The sequence below is a fragment of the Vitis vinifera genome, chromosome 12 (genome assembly GCF_030704535.1).
Source record: "Vitis vinifera cultivar Pinot Noir 40024 chromosome 12, ASM3070453v1".
NCBI lineage: Eukaryota > Viridiplantae > Streptophyta > Magnoliopsida > Vitales > Vitaceae > Vitis > Vitis vinifera.
This window is the reverse complement of record NC_081816.1, coordinates 9,362,391-9,379,769: the sequence shown is the minus strand read 5'-3', so window position 1 is coordinate 9,379,769 and position 17,379 is coordinate 9,362,391. Positions and strand designations below refer to the sequence as shown.

General features: G+C 39.3%; 2 protein-coding genes across 4 annotated transcripts; both read left to right on the top strand.

The window, feature by feature from the left end:
• Positions 1–288: 288 nt before the first annotated feature.
• Positions 289–5,047, top strand: LOC100266686 (glucan endo-1,3-beta-glucosidase 9). The gene is made up of 2 exons (XM_010659157.3): positions 289–815; positions 3,536–5,047. The coding sequence occupies exons 1-2, from the start codon at positions 343–345 to the stop codon at positions 4,644–4,646; spliced, it is 1,584 nt and encodes a 527-aa protein (XP_010657459.1). The 5' UTR covers positions 289–342; the 3' UTR covers positions 4,647–5,047.
• A 592-nt stretch (positions 5,048–5,639) lies between these two features.
• LOC100261263 (transcription initiation factor TFIID subunit 15b) lies at positions 5,640–17,228 on the top strand. Of its 3 annotated transcripts, XR_787021.3 has the most exons (7): positions 5,640–5,973; positions 6,216–6,339; positions 6,482–7,202; positions 7,623–7,773; positions 7,849–7,930; positions 16,580–16,799; positions 16,918–17,228. XR_787021.3 is itself a non-coding variant. In XM_059740996.1 (6 exons), the coding sequence occupies exons 1-6, from the start codon at positions 5,745–5,747 to the stop codon at positions 16,695–16,697; spliced, it is 1,407 nt and encodes a 468-aa protein (XP_059596979.1). In that variant the 5' UTR covers positions 5,640–5,744; the 3' UTR covers positions 16,698–17,228. The 3 variants fall into 3 exon arrangements, 2 of the variants coding, with proteins under 2 accessions (XP_059596979.1, XP_010657456.1); XM_059740996.1 differs by having other exon boundaries at positions 5,640–5,955; positions 16,580–17,228; XM_010659154.3 differs by having other exon boundaries at positions 16,580–17,228.
• The last annotated feature ends 151 nt before the right edge of the window (positions 17,229–17,379 follow it).

Genomic DNA, 17,379 nt, shown 5'->3' with positions numbered 1-17,379 from the left:
AAAATATAAAATATGATGGTTTTAAGAATGTCTTATAATCGTTTTCATTTATTTTTTTTTTATATTTTAAAAAATAATTATATAAATATAAAAAAGGACTAAAAATAAAATATTAAATATAAAATTTATTTTAAAAATATTAAAAACAAGTTTTTGTCTCTTAAGAAATTTTTGTTCCCTATAACATCATAAAATATTTTTTAAAAATTACTTTGGAAAAGTGTTTCATAAATCAGGGCCTAGAATCACTGAAAACACTTTTATTAGAAAACACTGCAAATGTAATCTTAAATGCAATCTTAATCTAAAAACTTTCAAACAACTTGAAACAATTCATTTGGAATGTCCAAACTCGATAGGACACCCAAGTGTGATCCAGGTGGTTCATACCCCACAAACAACAAAGCAAGAAACACAAACCCTCAACAAAATTCTCAAGCTGACCACACCCTGTTTCTGCCCCCAAAAACAATGCCTCCAAATCTTTGTCTGATCCTGCTCCTCTGCATATCCTCCTCCACCACTAGGGCTACTGCCATTGGCCTCAACTGGGGCACCGCCGCTTCCCACCCTCTCCCACCGCCCAGGGTGGTGGAGCTCTTGAAGAACAACAACATCGCCAGAGTGAAGCTTTTTGACGCTGACCCACTTGTTCTTCAAGCTCTTTCTGGTTCTAAAATTGCTGTCACTGTTGGGATTCCCAATTCCATGCTCAGGAGCTTGAACTCTTCCAAGAAAGCTGCGGAGAGCTGGGTCCATGATAATGTCACCCGATACGTCTCCAGTAGTGGCAGAGGCAGTGGAGTTCGAATCGAGTATATTTTCTGTTTTTCTCTTGTGGGTTTGTGTTTTTTCATTTCTGGTTTGATTGTATCGGGGTCTCGGTTTCTGAGTATTGTTTGGTGTGTTTTTCCTCTTCGTTTGGTTGCTGAGAAAAAAGTAGGAAAATGAAGGAAACTGAAGGAAATGGGGAGTTTGGGTTCTGTGGTTATTGTTGTTTTGATTTCTAGAAAGATTAAAGAAAACAACTTAGGCCACAGAGTTGTGTTTGAGCTCTATTGAAGGGGTTTTTTTGGTTAATTGGGTTTCAAATGAGGAAGATGTAAAACATCAAAACTTCAAATTCATTTCTGTTTCCTACATTTTCTTGGCAACCAAACAGAGTTGTTCTTTATGGAAACAAGAAGATGTTGCTGGTTACGGGATTCTTGTACTCGAGGTTTTGTTTACATGATTTGGGCTTTGGAATGTAGATAACTACTTGGTTGGTTTTGTATTTTGGTTGGCTAGAATGTTAGTTCAGTTTCACTCCTATTGCTTTTGAAGATTAGGCTTTCTTATGCACTTTGAGGAGTAGGATTTGGAACGAGGCCTTATAAAAGGTTTTTGGTTTGTAGTTTGGTTGCAGCTTCTTTAATCTGAGTTCTATTTGGCAATTTATTTGGTAGTCCCCTTTTATAGTAGAGAGATTTTGTGACATTGTGCTTCTATGTAAGCGACAACTTTAGAAACAATTCAGTAAGTTAATGAATAGAAACAATATGTGGATTTTCCCACCCATCAATGATGAGATTATGTTTTACTTTGGTTGCTGCTATGGCACCATTAATTCTAAGCCGAGATGCCTACTTCTCAAAAAAAAAAAAATTCTAAGCCGAGATGCTCATTACCCCTATTTTTTTCCAAGCACCCTACTGTTTAAATTAAACTCTAAATCTGTTCTTACCGGCTACCTGAACACTAAAATTCTGAGATTCCATTGCCATCTAGAAATTTCAGCAAGATTTTCCTTTCATTTCAAGCCCTACCTTAAACCATGGCAAATTTAACCCCTGTTCCATGCCTAAACCTACTTCTATATTCTCCTCTAGAAGCCCTAAGTTCAAAGTCCTAGTCCACTTGATGAATGCAGCTACTTTTAAGGGTTTTCTTGCAGCATATCCCTTTTAAATCTGTAAATGACTTGCTTATTTTCAAGAAATGGGCTTGATACCAGTTTCTGGGTGTCATCATATTGCTGTTTCACTCAAATGCCGAGTAAATCTGGTGCATGCTTAGGTGATAGTTGAGGAGGATTGAGTGGTTAACCCAATCAGAAGGGAATGAACTACCTCTATGTATGTAGATGAATTGTGAAGGTAATAAGCCACTCACAATTTGTTCTTGTTTTGTTTCATAAGAATAGTCGCATAAAAATCAATTTTGAGAGGATGGGTGTGCCTGTTGCTGCAGATATTGAGCAAAATGCCTGTAATTCTCTTATTCCTTTTCTACTGTGCCACACTTATAAAGCCATTACATGCAGATATCCACTGATTGTAGGCATTCTGGGATCCAAGATTCTTCTTTTCTTGGATTTTTTTGCATCAAGAACTCCTTTCTCAAACATTGCTCATGTGCTCCATGCTGTTAATGAAAAATGATATATTATTTATTCATTTATTTTTTGGGATAGGCAATGAAAACGATCATCATGCATTCTAACCGGCAGCATTTTGAATGGGTTTATGGTGAGCATGAAGGATAGTGTATTTGTGCAAGTGGGTTTATTCTTTATAAAAAGGTTTTACTGATCTATTCAGGCTTAGCAAAGGTCTTAAAATTCTTTAATGGCTGGGATATAGTAGTTGACATTTTTAGGGATGTTTACTTCTTGAAAGGATGCCTGGTTTGGAAGCTATGAATGGAACTGCTGATGTATGAGACATATCAAACTGTTTGTTTAATAAGTTATTGGGGGCATTTATGTATATTTATTTGGTCAGGTTTATCTGGGCTTCAGTTTAGCATTATGTTAGCCCTGGAGCTGCACTCTGGCAATATCAGTGATGTAGACTTGTTTGCCACTGTGACAAATGAATCTAATCCCGTGAGTCATAGTGAAGTGTCTTTTGATGACTTCTTTTTTACAGTATGTAGGTTTGGTTAACCCACTCAAAATCCCCACCAAACTCACCCTCTCCATGGCAAGAAAAAGGAAAAACCATTTATTGATAGGCTTTTCATTTCATAGGAGTGCAGTTTCTTTGGGGTTGGAATCTTATAATTGAGCTCCTGTGTCTCCTCTTTTATAGTCATTTCCCTGGACAGTGAGTTTATTCTGTTATTGATTTGTAAGATAAATCTAATATAACATTGAGCTTCTGGCAGACTCTATTTTGTCGAAGATTAGCCTATACTTGATATTAGCTCCAAGCATAGGAACAACTAGTTTGGGACGCCGTTTGGGCATTTCCTTTAAAATATACTCTTTGTTTTACCTATCAAAAAAAAAAAAAAAATCTAGTAAGAGCAGTTGTTTATGAGAGTAGCACTGAACTCAAAGCTGGAGGAAATAATCCTTCTCTTCGTACGTTAAGTTATATCTCTGTGAGTTATATCAAACCAATAAATGAATCCTTTTGGGAGTTTCATAGGCTATAAGCTGCACAACCATCCATTCTTTATTTGTTTTTATTGTTTTGATAACTTGATTGATTTGGTTTGGGTATCTCCTTTTCATTCACCCTGTACCAACTAAGTGAACTGTTTACAGGTATGTTGCTGTCGGAGATGAGCCATTCCTGCAAAGTTATGGTGACCAGTTTCATCCATTTGTAATTGGAGCAGCAACAAACATCCAGACAGCCTTGATCAGGGCAAACTTGGCAAGCGAGGTGAAGGTCGTGGTTCCTTTCAGTTCTGATACCATCCAGTCAGAATCCAACCTGCCCTCAAAAGGGCATTTCAGGTCTGATCTCAACAAAACCATGAGCCACCTCCTCACATTTCTCAACAAGCATCACTCGCCTTTCTTTGTGAACATCTCACCTTTCCTGAGTCTCCACCAGAACAAGAACATATCCCTCGACTTCTCCATCTTCAAAGAAACCGCACATCCTCACAGTGACAGCCACAGAACCTACAAAAATAGCTTTGACTTGATCTATGATACTGTGGTTACTGCATTATCAACAGTTGGATATCCGGAAATGGATATTGTTGTTGGGCAGATTGGTTGGCCTACTGATGGAGCAGCCAATGCTACCTCATCCGTAGCAGAGACCTTCATGAAAGGCCTCATAAGGCACCTCCAGAGCAAATCAGGAACCCCACTGAGGCCTCGAGTTCCACCAACTGAAACATACATCTTTTCCCTCTTAGATGAGGATCAAAGAAGCATAGCCGCAGGAAATTTTGAAAGGCATTGGGGTCTGTTCACCTTTGACGGCCAAGCTAAGTACCATGTAGACCTAGGCCAGGGATCAAGAAACCTAGTAAATGCACAGAACGTCAACTACCTTCCTTCCAGATGGTGTGTTGTGAACAACAACCGAGACTTGTCCAACGCAACTGCTAGTGCATCAGAGGCATGCTCAGTCGCAGACTGCACTGCTCTATCTCCTGGCAGCTCCTGTTTCAACATCAGTTGGCCCGCAAGCATATCTTATTCATTCAACAGCTACTACCAGCAACATAATCAACAAGCAGCTAGCTGTGACTTTGGCGGGTTGGGTTTGATCACTACTGTCGACCCATCAATGGAGAAATGCAGATTTTCTATTCAGCTCCACACTTCTCATTCATCCTCGCTTCATCCGCTTCATCTTCTCCACCAAATGCTCTTGGCAGCAGCAACCATTTTGGTATGTTTTTCCCAGTTTTAACATCATACAACAATTCCAGTAAGAGTTCTTTCAGTCATTTTCATCAAAAAGCCTCCTGTTGTGGATGTCTTCTGGGGTTGTGCAAGGTTCAACTGTTCAAGTTTTGTTTGCTCTATTTTTAGATGGAAAAGAGAGGGGGGAATGGAATGACTTTGAGGTTCCACCCCTTGTTCACTTCAAAGCTCTGTGATTGTTCCCATTTGTAATGGGATTTAGCTGTTCACTGAAAATTTCCAGAGTAGAAAGTACCATCTCAATCTATTAGCATCCTGTGAAGCCATCCTCTTTTTTTTTTTTTTTCTAATTTCTGTATTATTTTTCATAAAACATCCATAAAAGTATAAAAAATATTGTGGGTGTTTTAATCCTTGGATGGGAAAAACCTCTCCCTTTCTTGAGCACACTTGTTTACCTATATTTGATTTAATTCTTAATTATTTAGATAATTTCAAATTCAAATTCAAAATCTTTAGAATCTCTTACTTAGAATGGGGTTTTTGCAGGGAAACACTAGTACTGGTTCATGATTCTTTCAAAAGACTTTTTAATTTATTATGAAAATAAAAAATGTTATAAATTTATACATTCTTGATTTTTATTTCTTATTCTAGAAAAGAAAATAAGAGAAATAAAATTTTAAATAATTTATCACATTTAAATTTACCTTTTATTTACTTAAACTCCTCATATCATAGAATGAAAGAAAAAAGGAATAATCTTAAATTATAAATCTCTTTTTAAAAACTCTCTCTAAATAATTTTACTAATTTTTTAATAATAATTAAATTAAATACTTAAAACATAAAAATTTTAAATAAAAAAGATATATGAGTTGGGAATTACTTTCATTGCATAATTCATTAATTTCATAATTTCTTTTTATTTTTTTAAAATAAAAATTTGTTGCATATGAGCAACGCTATACCGAGACACAGTGGATCATTACCCAAAATTTTCATATTAGGGAACTGTTTGGCTGGAAAAGTTGAAAACAAAGGGAAGTCTGGGCTGGCGGAGGCCTTTATAAGTCAAACCCTAGGTCCTTTCTCTCTCTATTTCTCTCTAGAAAAACAAGCCCTAAGGAAAACCCTAGAGAACATGTCTGGTGTGTACGGTCACGACGGCGACGAATCGGGTCAGCCTCCCTCCTCCGGAGGCTACGGCGGTGGCGGTGGATACGGAGGAGGAGGATATGGTGGCGGAGGCGGTGGGGGAGGTTATGGGGGTAATAGTGGTGGCGGAGGTGGTGGACGGGGTGGAGGGTACGGTGGCGGTGGGGGCAGAGGAGGTGGTGGAGGAGGATATGGGGGTAATTCACAGAATCGAGGTACTTCAATCTTTTTTGTTCTCCCTAGTCATCCAATTTTTTTATTGTTTCTTTATTTAAGAGACGGGAAAATAATAACGTGCTTATCTTAGTTTAGTACAACAATTCGGCTTAGTTGATTTGGTTTTTTTTTTATTGTCGGAGTACCGCTCAGTTTTCTAATTCTTTTCTGTTCTTTCCTCAGTATAACTAGGGTCATTCACTTTCGTTTTTCCTTCCAAAATTTCGTCTTTGCTTTTCAGGAGGTGGAGGTGGCGGAGGATACCAAGGAGGGGATCGTGGCGGCCGAGGTGGTGGCGGCGGTGGAAGGGGAGGTGGCCGGGGAGGAAGCGGCAGAGATGGGGATTGGCTTTGCCCCAATCCAAGGTAAATTTTTTCCCTTTAAGATCTGTTTCATGTTGAATTTCTTTTTCCTATTCTCATATGGTGTATCACATAGTATCAAGGGCTTTCCTTTTGATTTCACTTTTTGATGGAGTTGTTACTGAAATTGGGCATTTGGGTGTAGCTGCGGGAATCTGAACTTTGCAAGAAGAGTTGAGTGTAACAAATGCGGTGCACCCTCTCCTGCTGGTGCAGGCAGCGATCGTGGTGGTGGCGGCGGCTATAACAGAGGAGGAAGTGGTGGGGGATTTGGTGGTAATCGAGGGGGAAGAGGTGGTAATTATGAGGGTGGCAGTGGAGGCAATAGAGGTGGTAATTATGAGGGTGGTAGTAGAGGGGGTTCTTATGGTGGTAATCAGGCAAGAGGTGGGGGTGGAGATGGTGGTTTTGGACAAGTTCCTCCAGCTGCACCCCAATCTTATGGTGGTGGGTCTGCTGGATATTATCCTCCTCCAAATTCTTTTGGTGGAAACACTAATTATGGTGGAGAGGCTGTTCCTCCACCAACAAGCTACACTGGTGGGCCTACATCGTATCCCCCATCATATGGCGGCCCTGCGAGTGGTTATGATGGTCTAGGTGATACAAGAGGTGGTGGTCGGGCTGGTCCACCTGCTGGTGGATATGATGGTGGATTTGGTGGTCCCAGACAACAGGGAGGTGGTTATGCTGGGGGTGGAGGTGGAGGTGGAGGTGGAGGCAGTACTACTGAGGCCCCTGTTAAGGTGAAGCAATGCGATGAAAATTGTGGGGATTCTTGTGATAATTCAAGAATTTACATATCAAATTTGCCACCGGATGTGACTGTTGATGAATTGAGAGAGCTTTTTGGTGGCATTGGACAAGTAAAATTTATTTTCTTTCTTTTCTAATTAAATGCACATAGATTACAATGCAATTTTAAAGTTGATAGCACTTGCACCTATTTGCTCTTTCTTATGCATATTCCAGTGGTGCTTGAGTTTCCTATAGTTCATCTGTGTAAGATTATATTATTTAATTTTTCCTACTGGGAAGAGGCATGCTACTGTTATTTGGGAGGGTGCTAGTAAATAGGTTTCCATGTATTATTTAATTTATGCAACTAAATACCATTAGGATTGGACTTTATGTATTACAATGCTTAGGCTATATATTACATTTCTTCTTTGGTCAGCTATGATACGTTTTTGTGGTAAAGGAAATTTTAATAACTAGTGCATACCTTTTGCATTTTCTATTTAGTGGTAGTTTGTTAATTTGTATATGCTACTGTCATCATTCAGGTTGGAAGAATTAAGCAGAAGCGAGGTTATAAGGATCAATGGCCATGGAATATAAAAATATACACTGATGAAGGTGGAAACAACAAAGGCGATGCATGTTTGTCTTATGAGGATCCTTCTGCTGCGCATTCTGCTGGTGGTTTTTATAACAGTATGTTTCAATCAACTTTTCTCTTATTTAGTTTGTCATACTTTCTTTGTATGCTTATTCTGTCTTGTCCATCAGATTATGAAATGAGGGGCTATAAAATCAATGTTGCAATGGCAGAGAAGTCTGCACCAAGGGCTCCACCTGCTTTTGGCCATGGGTATCTCCCCCATCCTTGTGCTCTCTCTTTGAGTTACCTTGATCTCTCTTGTTTAAGTTGCAAATTTGATTTGAGTTGTGCTAAATGAATATTGGATTGTTTCTTTCTATCCCAAATATTTAGTGACTTCTAGAACCAGTCAAGATGTTTAGATCACATCCCACTATCTAATGAGCAACTTTCAGATGCTATTTTGTTGATAAGGGTTTAGCAATTGTGGTTATCATACCCGCTAGTGATGCTAATATGCATGAATGTAAAGTCTGTTCTTACTGTTCTGCAATGGCTGTTTTCTCCTCTTGTAGTTCTACTGCCTTCTATGTGCTAATTTCCTTTGTTGAGTGCTTTCTATATCTAACTGTTACTAGCATATTTATGGAGACAGCACCTTGTGATAGAGAATGCATATTCCCTTTTCTATTTGCAATATTTGAAGCATATTATTGTTGAATGTATGGTCATAGACTGTGTCCTCTATTGTGGCATAGGCTGGATCTTTTTGGAGAATCGTTAGCTTTGTTTATTGATTAGTTTCTCCTTTGATAGGGGAAGGGAGCTCAACCTATAGACATTGGTTGGACTTTCTAGAGAGATTTGTGCTAATTACTAGCATATTTATGGGGACAACATCTTTTCCCTTTTCTATTTGTAATATTTGAAGCATATTATTGTTGAATGTATGGTCATAGACTGTGTCCTCTATTTTTTTGTAAGCTAGATCTTTTTGGAGAATTGTGAGATTTGTTTATTGAATAGTTTCTCCTTTGATAGGGGAAGGGAGCCCAACCTATAGACATTGGTTGGACTTTCCAGAGAAATTGTTCGCCTTTACTTCACCTCCTTTATTTTTTTTTACTTCCGTAGTGTGTTTCTGCAAGGTTGAATGGCATGAATAGTTATAATTAGTAAAGAAACACAAGGAAATTGTGAATGCTTGATTGGAGCCCCACTTCAAGTTAATATCCTCTAGATTGGATAACCTGTCGAGTGTTGAGGACATGAAACAAAGTAGTACTCACCCAAATAGGACGAGCCAAAACCAGATGGTTCTAGCTCAGTTTTTGTAGAATTTTTTGGAAATCAACTATCCGTAGATGGTTTTGCCTTTTGGGGATATTTTTTTGGGAAACCTTCTATTCATAGGTGGTTCTACCTTTTCAACTGTTGGGAGTTTTTGAGAAACTTGATATCCATAGTTGACCAGCTGTTAAGGAATCCTCCCACCTTGAGATAAGCCCATTGGTGCACCACAAGTTGACTTTCCCCTAGAATTCATCAACATGAGAGCCTTGAACGATTGGTTTTTGCCAATTCGTATTGAAGCCATTTCCAAAGATTTAGAGAATTGTTTATTGGAGCATTTCATTGTCTCATAATTAGTTTCTCCATAATTAAGTGGTGTATATCCATAATTAGTTTCTCCATTTTGGTTAATGGAACCTCCTTAGGTTTTTTCCAATCTCTTGGGGTCTAAGGTAGAGAGATCCTCTCTTGCCCTATTGATTTGTGATTGCAATGGAGGCACTTGGTTGCCTCCTAAGGAGAAAAGTGAATGAGGGTTTTTTGTTGACTTGCAGGTGAGAGGTAGAGGTGGTGAAGGGATTTAGGTTTCCCACTTATTGTTCACAAATGATATACTTGTATTTTGTGAGATTTCTTAGGATCAAATGATGTATTTATGCTGGTTACTTATGTGGTTTGAGGCCATTTCGGACTTGAGAATTAATTTGGATAAAAGTGAGTTAATTCCAGTGGGATCTATGGATAATGTGGAGGACTTGGTTGCAGAGCTTGGTTGTAAGGTTGGAAGCCTCCCTTCCTCTTACTTGGGGTTGTTGTTGGGTGCTTCTTTTAAATTTGTGGCTACTTCGAATGGAGTGGGGGAGAGGTTTTGGAAAAGGTTGGTTATGTGGAAGAGATAATACATTTCTAAGGGAGGGGAGGATCACCTTGATACGAAGCACTCTGGCTAGCTTGTCTATTTATTTCACATTTGCTTTCCATACCCAGGATGGTCAAGTTGAGGCTACAATAGATTAAGAGGGATTTTTTGTGAGGAGGTGGGGCTATTGAGCGGAAACCTCATCTTGTAAGGAGGGCAACCATTTGCTTAAATAAAAGAAAATGGGGATCGGGGGTTAAGTGCCTTTCTACTCTCAACAAGGCTCTTCTTTGTAAATGGAGTTGACGGTTTGCGAATGAGAGAGGGACCTTTTGGAACCAAGTGATTAGGGGGAAGTATGGGGAGGAATGAGGGGATGGTGTTCTCAGGAAGTAAGGGACGTGTATGGTGTAGGGTTGTGGAAAACAATTAAGAAGGATTGACACCTTGTTAGCAGCAGACTTTCCTTTGTGTGGGTGATGGGTGGAGGGTGAAATTTTGGAAGGATAAGTGATGCAGGCCATACCTTTGTGTGATTCCTTTCCCACTTTATATGCTTTAGCGGTTTCCAAGGACACTTAGGTAAAAGATGTTTGGAGTTTCTTTCATGGAGGGGGGAGTTGGAGCCCTCTCTTCTCTAAACCCTTAAATGATTAGGAGGTGGATGAAGTGGAGAGGTTCTTGTTGTGTCTGAATGGGAAGAGAGTGCAGAGGGATGGGGATGATAGGGTGCTTTGGAATGGGAGAAAGAGTGGCAAGTTCTCCGTTAGGTCTCTCTATAAATTCTTAGAGTCGAGTTCTCTAGTATCTTTCCCAATGAAAATCATTTGGAAGCCTTGGGTGCAGCCCAAGGTGAGCTTCTTTGCTATGTGAGCAACGTGGGGAAAATCTCTAACCTTGAACCAAATTCAGAAAAGAGGATGGTCCATAGCGAATAGATGTTATCCATGCCAAATGCATGAAGAATCTATAGATGACATCCTTCTCCATTGTGTTAAAACAAGGGCTTGATGGGAGGTGTTCTTTACTATTTTTGGGGTCTCTTGTGTGCTTCCTTCTTCGGTTAGGTTAACACTTTTGGGTTGGGATGGGTCCTTTGTGGACAAAAAGAGAAAGGAAGTTTGGAGAGTAGGCCCTTTATGCATCTTTTGGATGGTTTGGAAGGCAAAAAATAGAATTGCTTTCTACGATGACGTGCTTTCCATCCAAAGACTAAAATGTTCTTTTGTTTGTTTTTTTGGTTGGAAACTAAGTTGTTTGTAAAGGACGATCCTTCAAAACTAAGTTGTTTACAAATGATGATCCTTCGACGCTAATTGGTTTCATTGATTGGTTGGGCTCTCGATAAGGGTGAGAATGTTTTTGTACCTCCATTTTGGCAGGTTTTTTATTTTTTATTTTTATTTTTTTTTATTTCAGTTGTGTGGGGGTGGTTGTATTTATCTTGTATACTTTGGGTTGCTATTTTGATGCCTCTTTTTATATATATACTACTCTATACTTGTAAGAAAAAAAATAAAAACAAGAAACAAAATAGATTAGATCCTTGTGGTCAATGATGTTTTTAACAATTTTAAGCCTTTTGTGTATAGGATACCGATAATGGATTTGGTCCCTTGTGGTTAATGATGTTTCAATAGTTAAGAACTCATATCAAGCTTGCGTGGCTTATTTGTGGTAGTTGGATTGGAGGGTACTCATTATTTATTTATTTTTTTATAAGTAAAAGAGAAGAAACCGTATTGAAAAGAGACACTAAAATAACGGTTCAAAAGATATAGAAGAGATGCACCCCTCCCCAACTGGGACGAAAAACAGCCTTCAAAAGTGGAGGAGCCAAAAAAACCATCTTTTATGAACAATTTTGTCCTTGACTAAAGAAAATAAACAAAAGAACTCTTAAGTCTTTGAATGGACAACACATCAATTTTAAACGCAATTTTGTTCCTTGCCTTCCAAACCGTCCAAAAAATACATTAAGGGCATGCTCTCTAAACTTCTCTTCTCTTTTTTCCCACAAAGGACCCGTTCCAACCCAAGAGCGTCATCTTAATAGAGGCTGACAGCACCCACTGCACCCCAAAGAGAGTGAAAGTCAACGCCCAAAGAGTCCTTGTCTTGGCACAGTGGAGGAGGATATGATCTATCGATTCCTCATGCATTTGGCAAAGGTAGCATCTATTTGCTAAAGGCCATCCTCTTTTTAGAAGTTGGTCCAATGTAAGAGCCTTTCCCTAAGTGGCTTCCCACTCAAAAAAACTCATTTTGGGCTGCATACATGATTTCCAAATGACATTCGATGGGAAAGAGATTGAAGGGCCTGATTCAAATCCCACTAAACACTCTTTCCATTAAGGCCTAATAAAAATCTATGCACCTCCTCCATCTCCCAATCATTGAAGGGTCTAGAAAAATGCGGGCTCCAACTCCCCCCTCCCTCAGTGAAACTCCACACATTTTTTAGCTAGGTGTCCTTGGAAGCAACTAGAACAAATAAAGTAGGAAAAACAACACACAAAGGTGAATCTCCACATCATCTATCCTTCTAAAATTTCACCCTCTAACCATTGCTCACCACAAAGGAGAATTTACTGCTTACAACATGCCACTCCCTCCTAGTTGCTTTCCACAGCCCCACACCATATCCATCCCTCAATTCCTTGGAACACCAACCCCCTTGCTCCTCCCCACATTTTCCCCTAATCACTTGATTCCAAAAGTCCCCCTCTCTCATTTTCAAACCCCTAACTCTATTTGCATAAAAACGCCTTATTAAGAGAAGAAAGACACTTCATCCCAAACCCCCTTTTCTTTTGTCTAAGCAAACAAGTGCCCATCTTACAAGATGAGGTTTCCATTCAAGAGCCCCACCTCCCTACAAAAAATCCCTTTGAATTTGTTCTAACCTCAATCTGACCATCCTAGGTAAAGTAAGCACATACATGAAATAAATGGGCAAGCTAACCAAAGTACTCTGAATCAAAGTGAGCCTCCCTCCTTTGGAGATGTATTGTCTTTTCCACATTGCCAATGTCTTTCGAAACCTCTCCTTCACTCTATCCCAGATAGCCACAGACTTAAAAGGAGCTCCCAAAGGTAATCCCAAATAAGAGGAGGGGAGACTCCCAACCCTACAACCAAGTTTTGCAGCCTAAGCCTCCACGTTTTCCACACATCCCACTGAGATTAACTCACTTTTATCCAAATTAATTCTCAACCCCGAAATGATGTTAAACCACATTAGAGTCCAACTTAAATACGTCATCTGATCTTGAGAAGCCCCACAGAAAACCAACGTGTCATCGACGAACAATAAATGGGACACGTGAGCCCCTTCGCCACCTCTACCCCTCACCTTACAAGCTGACAAAAAATTGGGATTTATAGCTCTCCTTAGAAGGCAGCTAAGTGATAGCAATCACAAATAAGTACGGTGAGAGTGGGCCCCCTTTTCTTAAACCCCTAGAACTTTGGAAGAAGCCTAAGGAAGTCCCGTTAATCAAAACGGAAAAACTAGCTATAGAGATGCACCATTGCATCCATCGGAGTCATTTCTCCCCAAAACCCATCACACCCATAACTAAAAGAAAGGATCAGTCCATATGATCATACGCCTTCTCTATATCAAGCTTGCACAACACCGCCCCCTCATTGCTCTTCAAAATCGAATCTATGACGTCATTAGCAACAAGGGCGACATCTACGATTTGTCTACCCTCAAAGGCATTTTGGGCCTTGGAAACCACCTTACCCACTATCAGCTTTAACCAATTGACTAACACTTTAGCTAACCACTTGTATAATCCTCCCACCAACCTGATTGGCCTGAAATCCCTTAAATATTCTGCACCCCCTTTTTTTAGGATCAAAAGTAGGAAAGTTGCATTCAAACTTGTGACAAAACAGTTTTGGTCATGAAACTCCCTGAAAAACGCCATGACCTCCTCCTTCACTAACCCCCATGAGGATTGCCAGAAAGCCATAGAAAAACCATTAGGCCCTGGCGCTTTGTCTCCACTAAAGTCCTTAAGAGCCTCGAAAACCTCTAGCTCAGAAAAAGGCTCCTCCAGCCTAGCTCTTTCAACAGCCTCCAACCTTGCAAAAGACAGACCACTAATACTGGACCTCCACCCTCTTGCAGTAGACAACAGAAACTTAAACTCATTCACCATTCCTTTGATCTAATTATCCTCTATCAACCAAGTACCATTGATTTTAACCGGAGCCATCAAACTCCTCCTGTGCGCATTAGTCATCTTGTGGAAAAATCTAGTGTTTCTATCCCTCTCTTTCAGTCACAATTCCCTTGATTTTTGCCTCTTAAGAAATTTCTTCTAGGAGAACCCACTTTTTAAAATCCTCCTTTGCACCTCTCGTAGCTTCCAACTCATGAACAGCAAGTGGCTGAGCTGCCTCTACTTTGTCTCAAAAGTCCACCTGATTCAAAGCCAAAGCCTTGTTAACTTCAACTTTACCAAAGACATTCCTGTTCTAGTCTCTCAGTAAAGGCTTTCAGCTTAACAGCCATAACAAAACTAGCAGATCCACTGAAATTGAGACTCTCCCACTAAGCCTGCAACTTATCCTTGAAGCCCTCCTCCTTCAACCACATCATTTAATATACCTTCTCTTTGTTAATTAGCGTGGGCCTTCCAAGGACTGGTTTGGGGTCTTTTGGGGCCATTTGTAATAAGCATACTGTTTTCTCCTTTTGCTGCTTGTATGCTTTAGCAGATGCATTTATAGAGTTGAATGTTTCCATTTGTCTATGGGTTTGTTGCTACCTAATAATAGATTGAAGCTTTACCACCTAGAATGTGGATACCACATGTCTTCCCTATTGCTTGAGATGGAAAACCTTTAAGTTCCTTTATATTTATGAACTCTCAATTCTTAAGTAGTTCCATTTGGGCTGTGATTAGTTTGGAGGTCGAATGGTCAGGCTTTAGTGGTTATTCTTGATTAGTTTTGCATACTACCAGTTGCTGGCCTCTCAAGTTTCATGGCTTACATCTTCTATGTGATTTTGGAGCCCAATATTCTTTGGGATCATGGAATACAAAGGATTAGAGATCATTTAGTGACTTGACAGAGGTTATCTCAATATGAGGGAAAACTAATTTCATCTGATCCACCCGATAAAATATTGTTGCTTATTTTGTTTGATTATTTAAATTGGAAGATTATCAGGATTCAATGACTTTTGTCAGGTTAGGGATTGTGAGAAAGACGGTTAATTCAGTAGTTGAAATAATCTTTTTCTTTGATCTCGAAAACCTATTCATTTTATAGAATAATATAGAAACCATGAATATAGCAATATGAAAAGGATGGATACGACAACCAAACCGTGCTCAAATTATCTTGGAAGTTCTGTGCTGACTTGGGTTTGGAAATTAGTTACAAATATCAATATGTATCTGTGAATAATTTTGCATATTTCTTTATGAACCACATATAAACTCACACCTACCATGAATTGATTGGGCTAGAGCCAAATAGGTAGTTTTCTGGTTAGGGTTGGCTACATGCTGTCTTGACTAGATGAGCACTCCTGAGCTATCAAGCAGGCAGCAATTTTGACCTTATCTTCTAAAGTCCCCAAACTGGATTTCAAACTCAGTGTCTTCACACCATATTCCCTTCCCATGTGATGTATATCCTATGTAAGGAGTTATGGGCCTCTAAAGAGTAGTAGTAGTACTTACCTCTTTTGCTTGAGTGGTAGCTCTAAAGATCAACACTTCTTGCCTTTATTTATCGGCACATAAGAACTATATTAAAACAATGCCCAACAATATGAGACTATTCCCCCAAGTATCTATTTCATGTGTTTGTTTGGTACCTGATGAACAAATAACCATCATAGGTTCTCTTGCATTCTTGGTGTGATCCCTGCTCCTTTGTGAGGACTTAATTTGATCTTTATATGTGATTTTTGATGTTCTTGGACATAAATTTCCAAGATTTGATGAGTCAAGATGGAAAATTTTGGGATTGAGCTTGAGCAGTTACAATGTTGATTTGGGTAGGGAATAAAAGTTTTTTTGAAAATGAAAATGCATGGGACCTCTGGCCTCTCCTGTTCTGAATGGAAGCAGCATTCTTAGTGTGGGTTGTCCATTGCATTCAGCTGTTTCCATCTTTAACTATTTTGCCTATTTGAACTGGTTGGATGGTGCCTGCCCATCAGTGCATGTTTGTTTAGTGAGGTTAATTGGCCATTGGTTTGATGTGCACATATCTGACTGGATTCTTTGTCATCTTCAAAGTGAGGCTAAGACTTTTCTTCCTATATTAAACTTTTGGCCTGGTTTGGTTTCTTAGCGAGGGCCAAATTGAATTGCCCCCTTCAGCATTTTTATTGTAGGACACTCTTCTACTATCCCAATGAATAGTTGTGCTATTTCTTTCCTATACTGTTGTTTGTCTTTGAGGTCATGTGTCAAGGTCAAGTATATATTTCTCAGTATGTTTTTACTTGAAAATCCAAAACATTCGGATCTGTGTTTTTTGATGGTATAGATCTGGACCATTGCTTTCATCTCTGAGTTTAAGGTTCATCTTCTGAAGTCTTGACTTTTCTTTTCTTTATTGATTTGCATATACTTTAGATAAATGATAGTCTTTTGTTCTCTGCTAGAAGTGTCCATATAGTAAAAAATGGGGGAACACGCTTTCTTGTTTTTTATACTGCTTGATGGTTTCCTGAGAAATTGTCCAATGATTTTTAGATGCTGTATGAATGGTTAATCTTTGTGCTACAGGGGTGGTGGTAGAGGTGGCTATGGTGGTGGGGACCGGCGCAGAGACAATTACAGGGACAATGCAGGTTCTGGTCCAGATAGACATCATCATGGTGGAAATCGTTCGCGTCCATACTGAGATAACTTCAGCACTGAGCATTTAATGTACCTTAAATTATGGTCTGAGGGGTTTTATTATATTCCATTCACCCGGATTGTTCTTTAACTGGAGACTTAAGAGGTAGGTTGTTCACTTCTCTGAGCAAGACCCCTTTTTCTCCTTTATCTACTTCTGCTACATGGAGGGGTTTTTATTCTTAAGCTTGGGATTGATTTAAATTGTGTGAATGTTTTTCTAGAGGCAAGTGGATAATCTCCAAATTGCTGCTATAAGGTAGGTTGATATTTTCAGGTGAGTGCTGCTCAATTGAATTCTATCCCTTCTTTCAGAAATTGACCCAAGAGTGGTGAAATATGTGGAGTTAGCTTGCAATGTAGCCTTATGCTTGCATTTTCAGGTGGCACTAATAGAGTACTTTAATTGCATGGATGTGTAGGACATTGTTTCTGAAATTCTAATTTGCTATAGAATTCCTCTAGCCTGTCCTTTCTAAACGTCTAATTTACTGGAGAATTTATAGTTGAATTGAGCATTTTGCTTTGGAACTCAGCCGCCATGCCTTGGGTTGGACCATTTCATTTATGAGAGTAAATACCAAACCAACTCTTTTCAAACACAAACCTTATGACCTAGTTGAAGTGTGGAAACTTGTATACAGGGCAAATTCATTTTAATGTGAACTAGTCGAAGATAAGTTTAG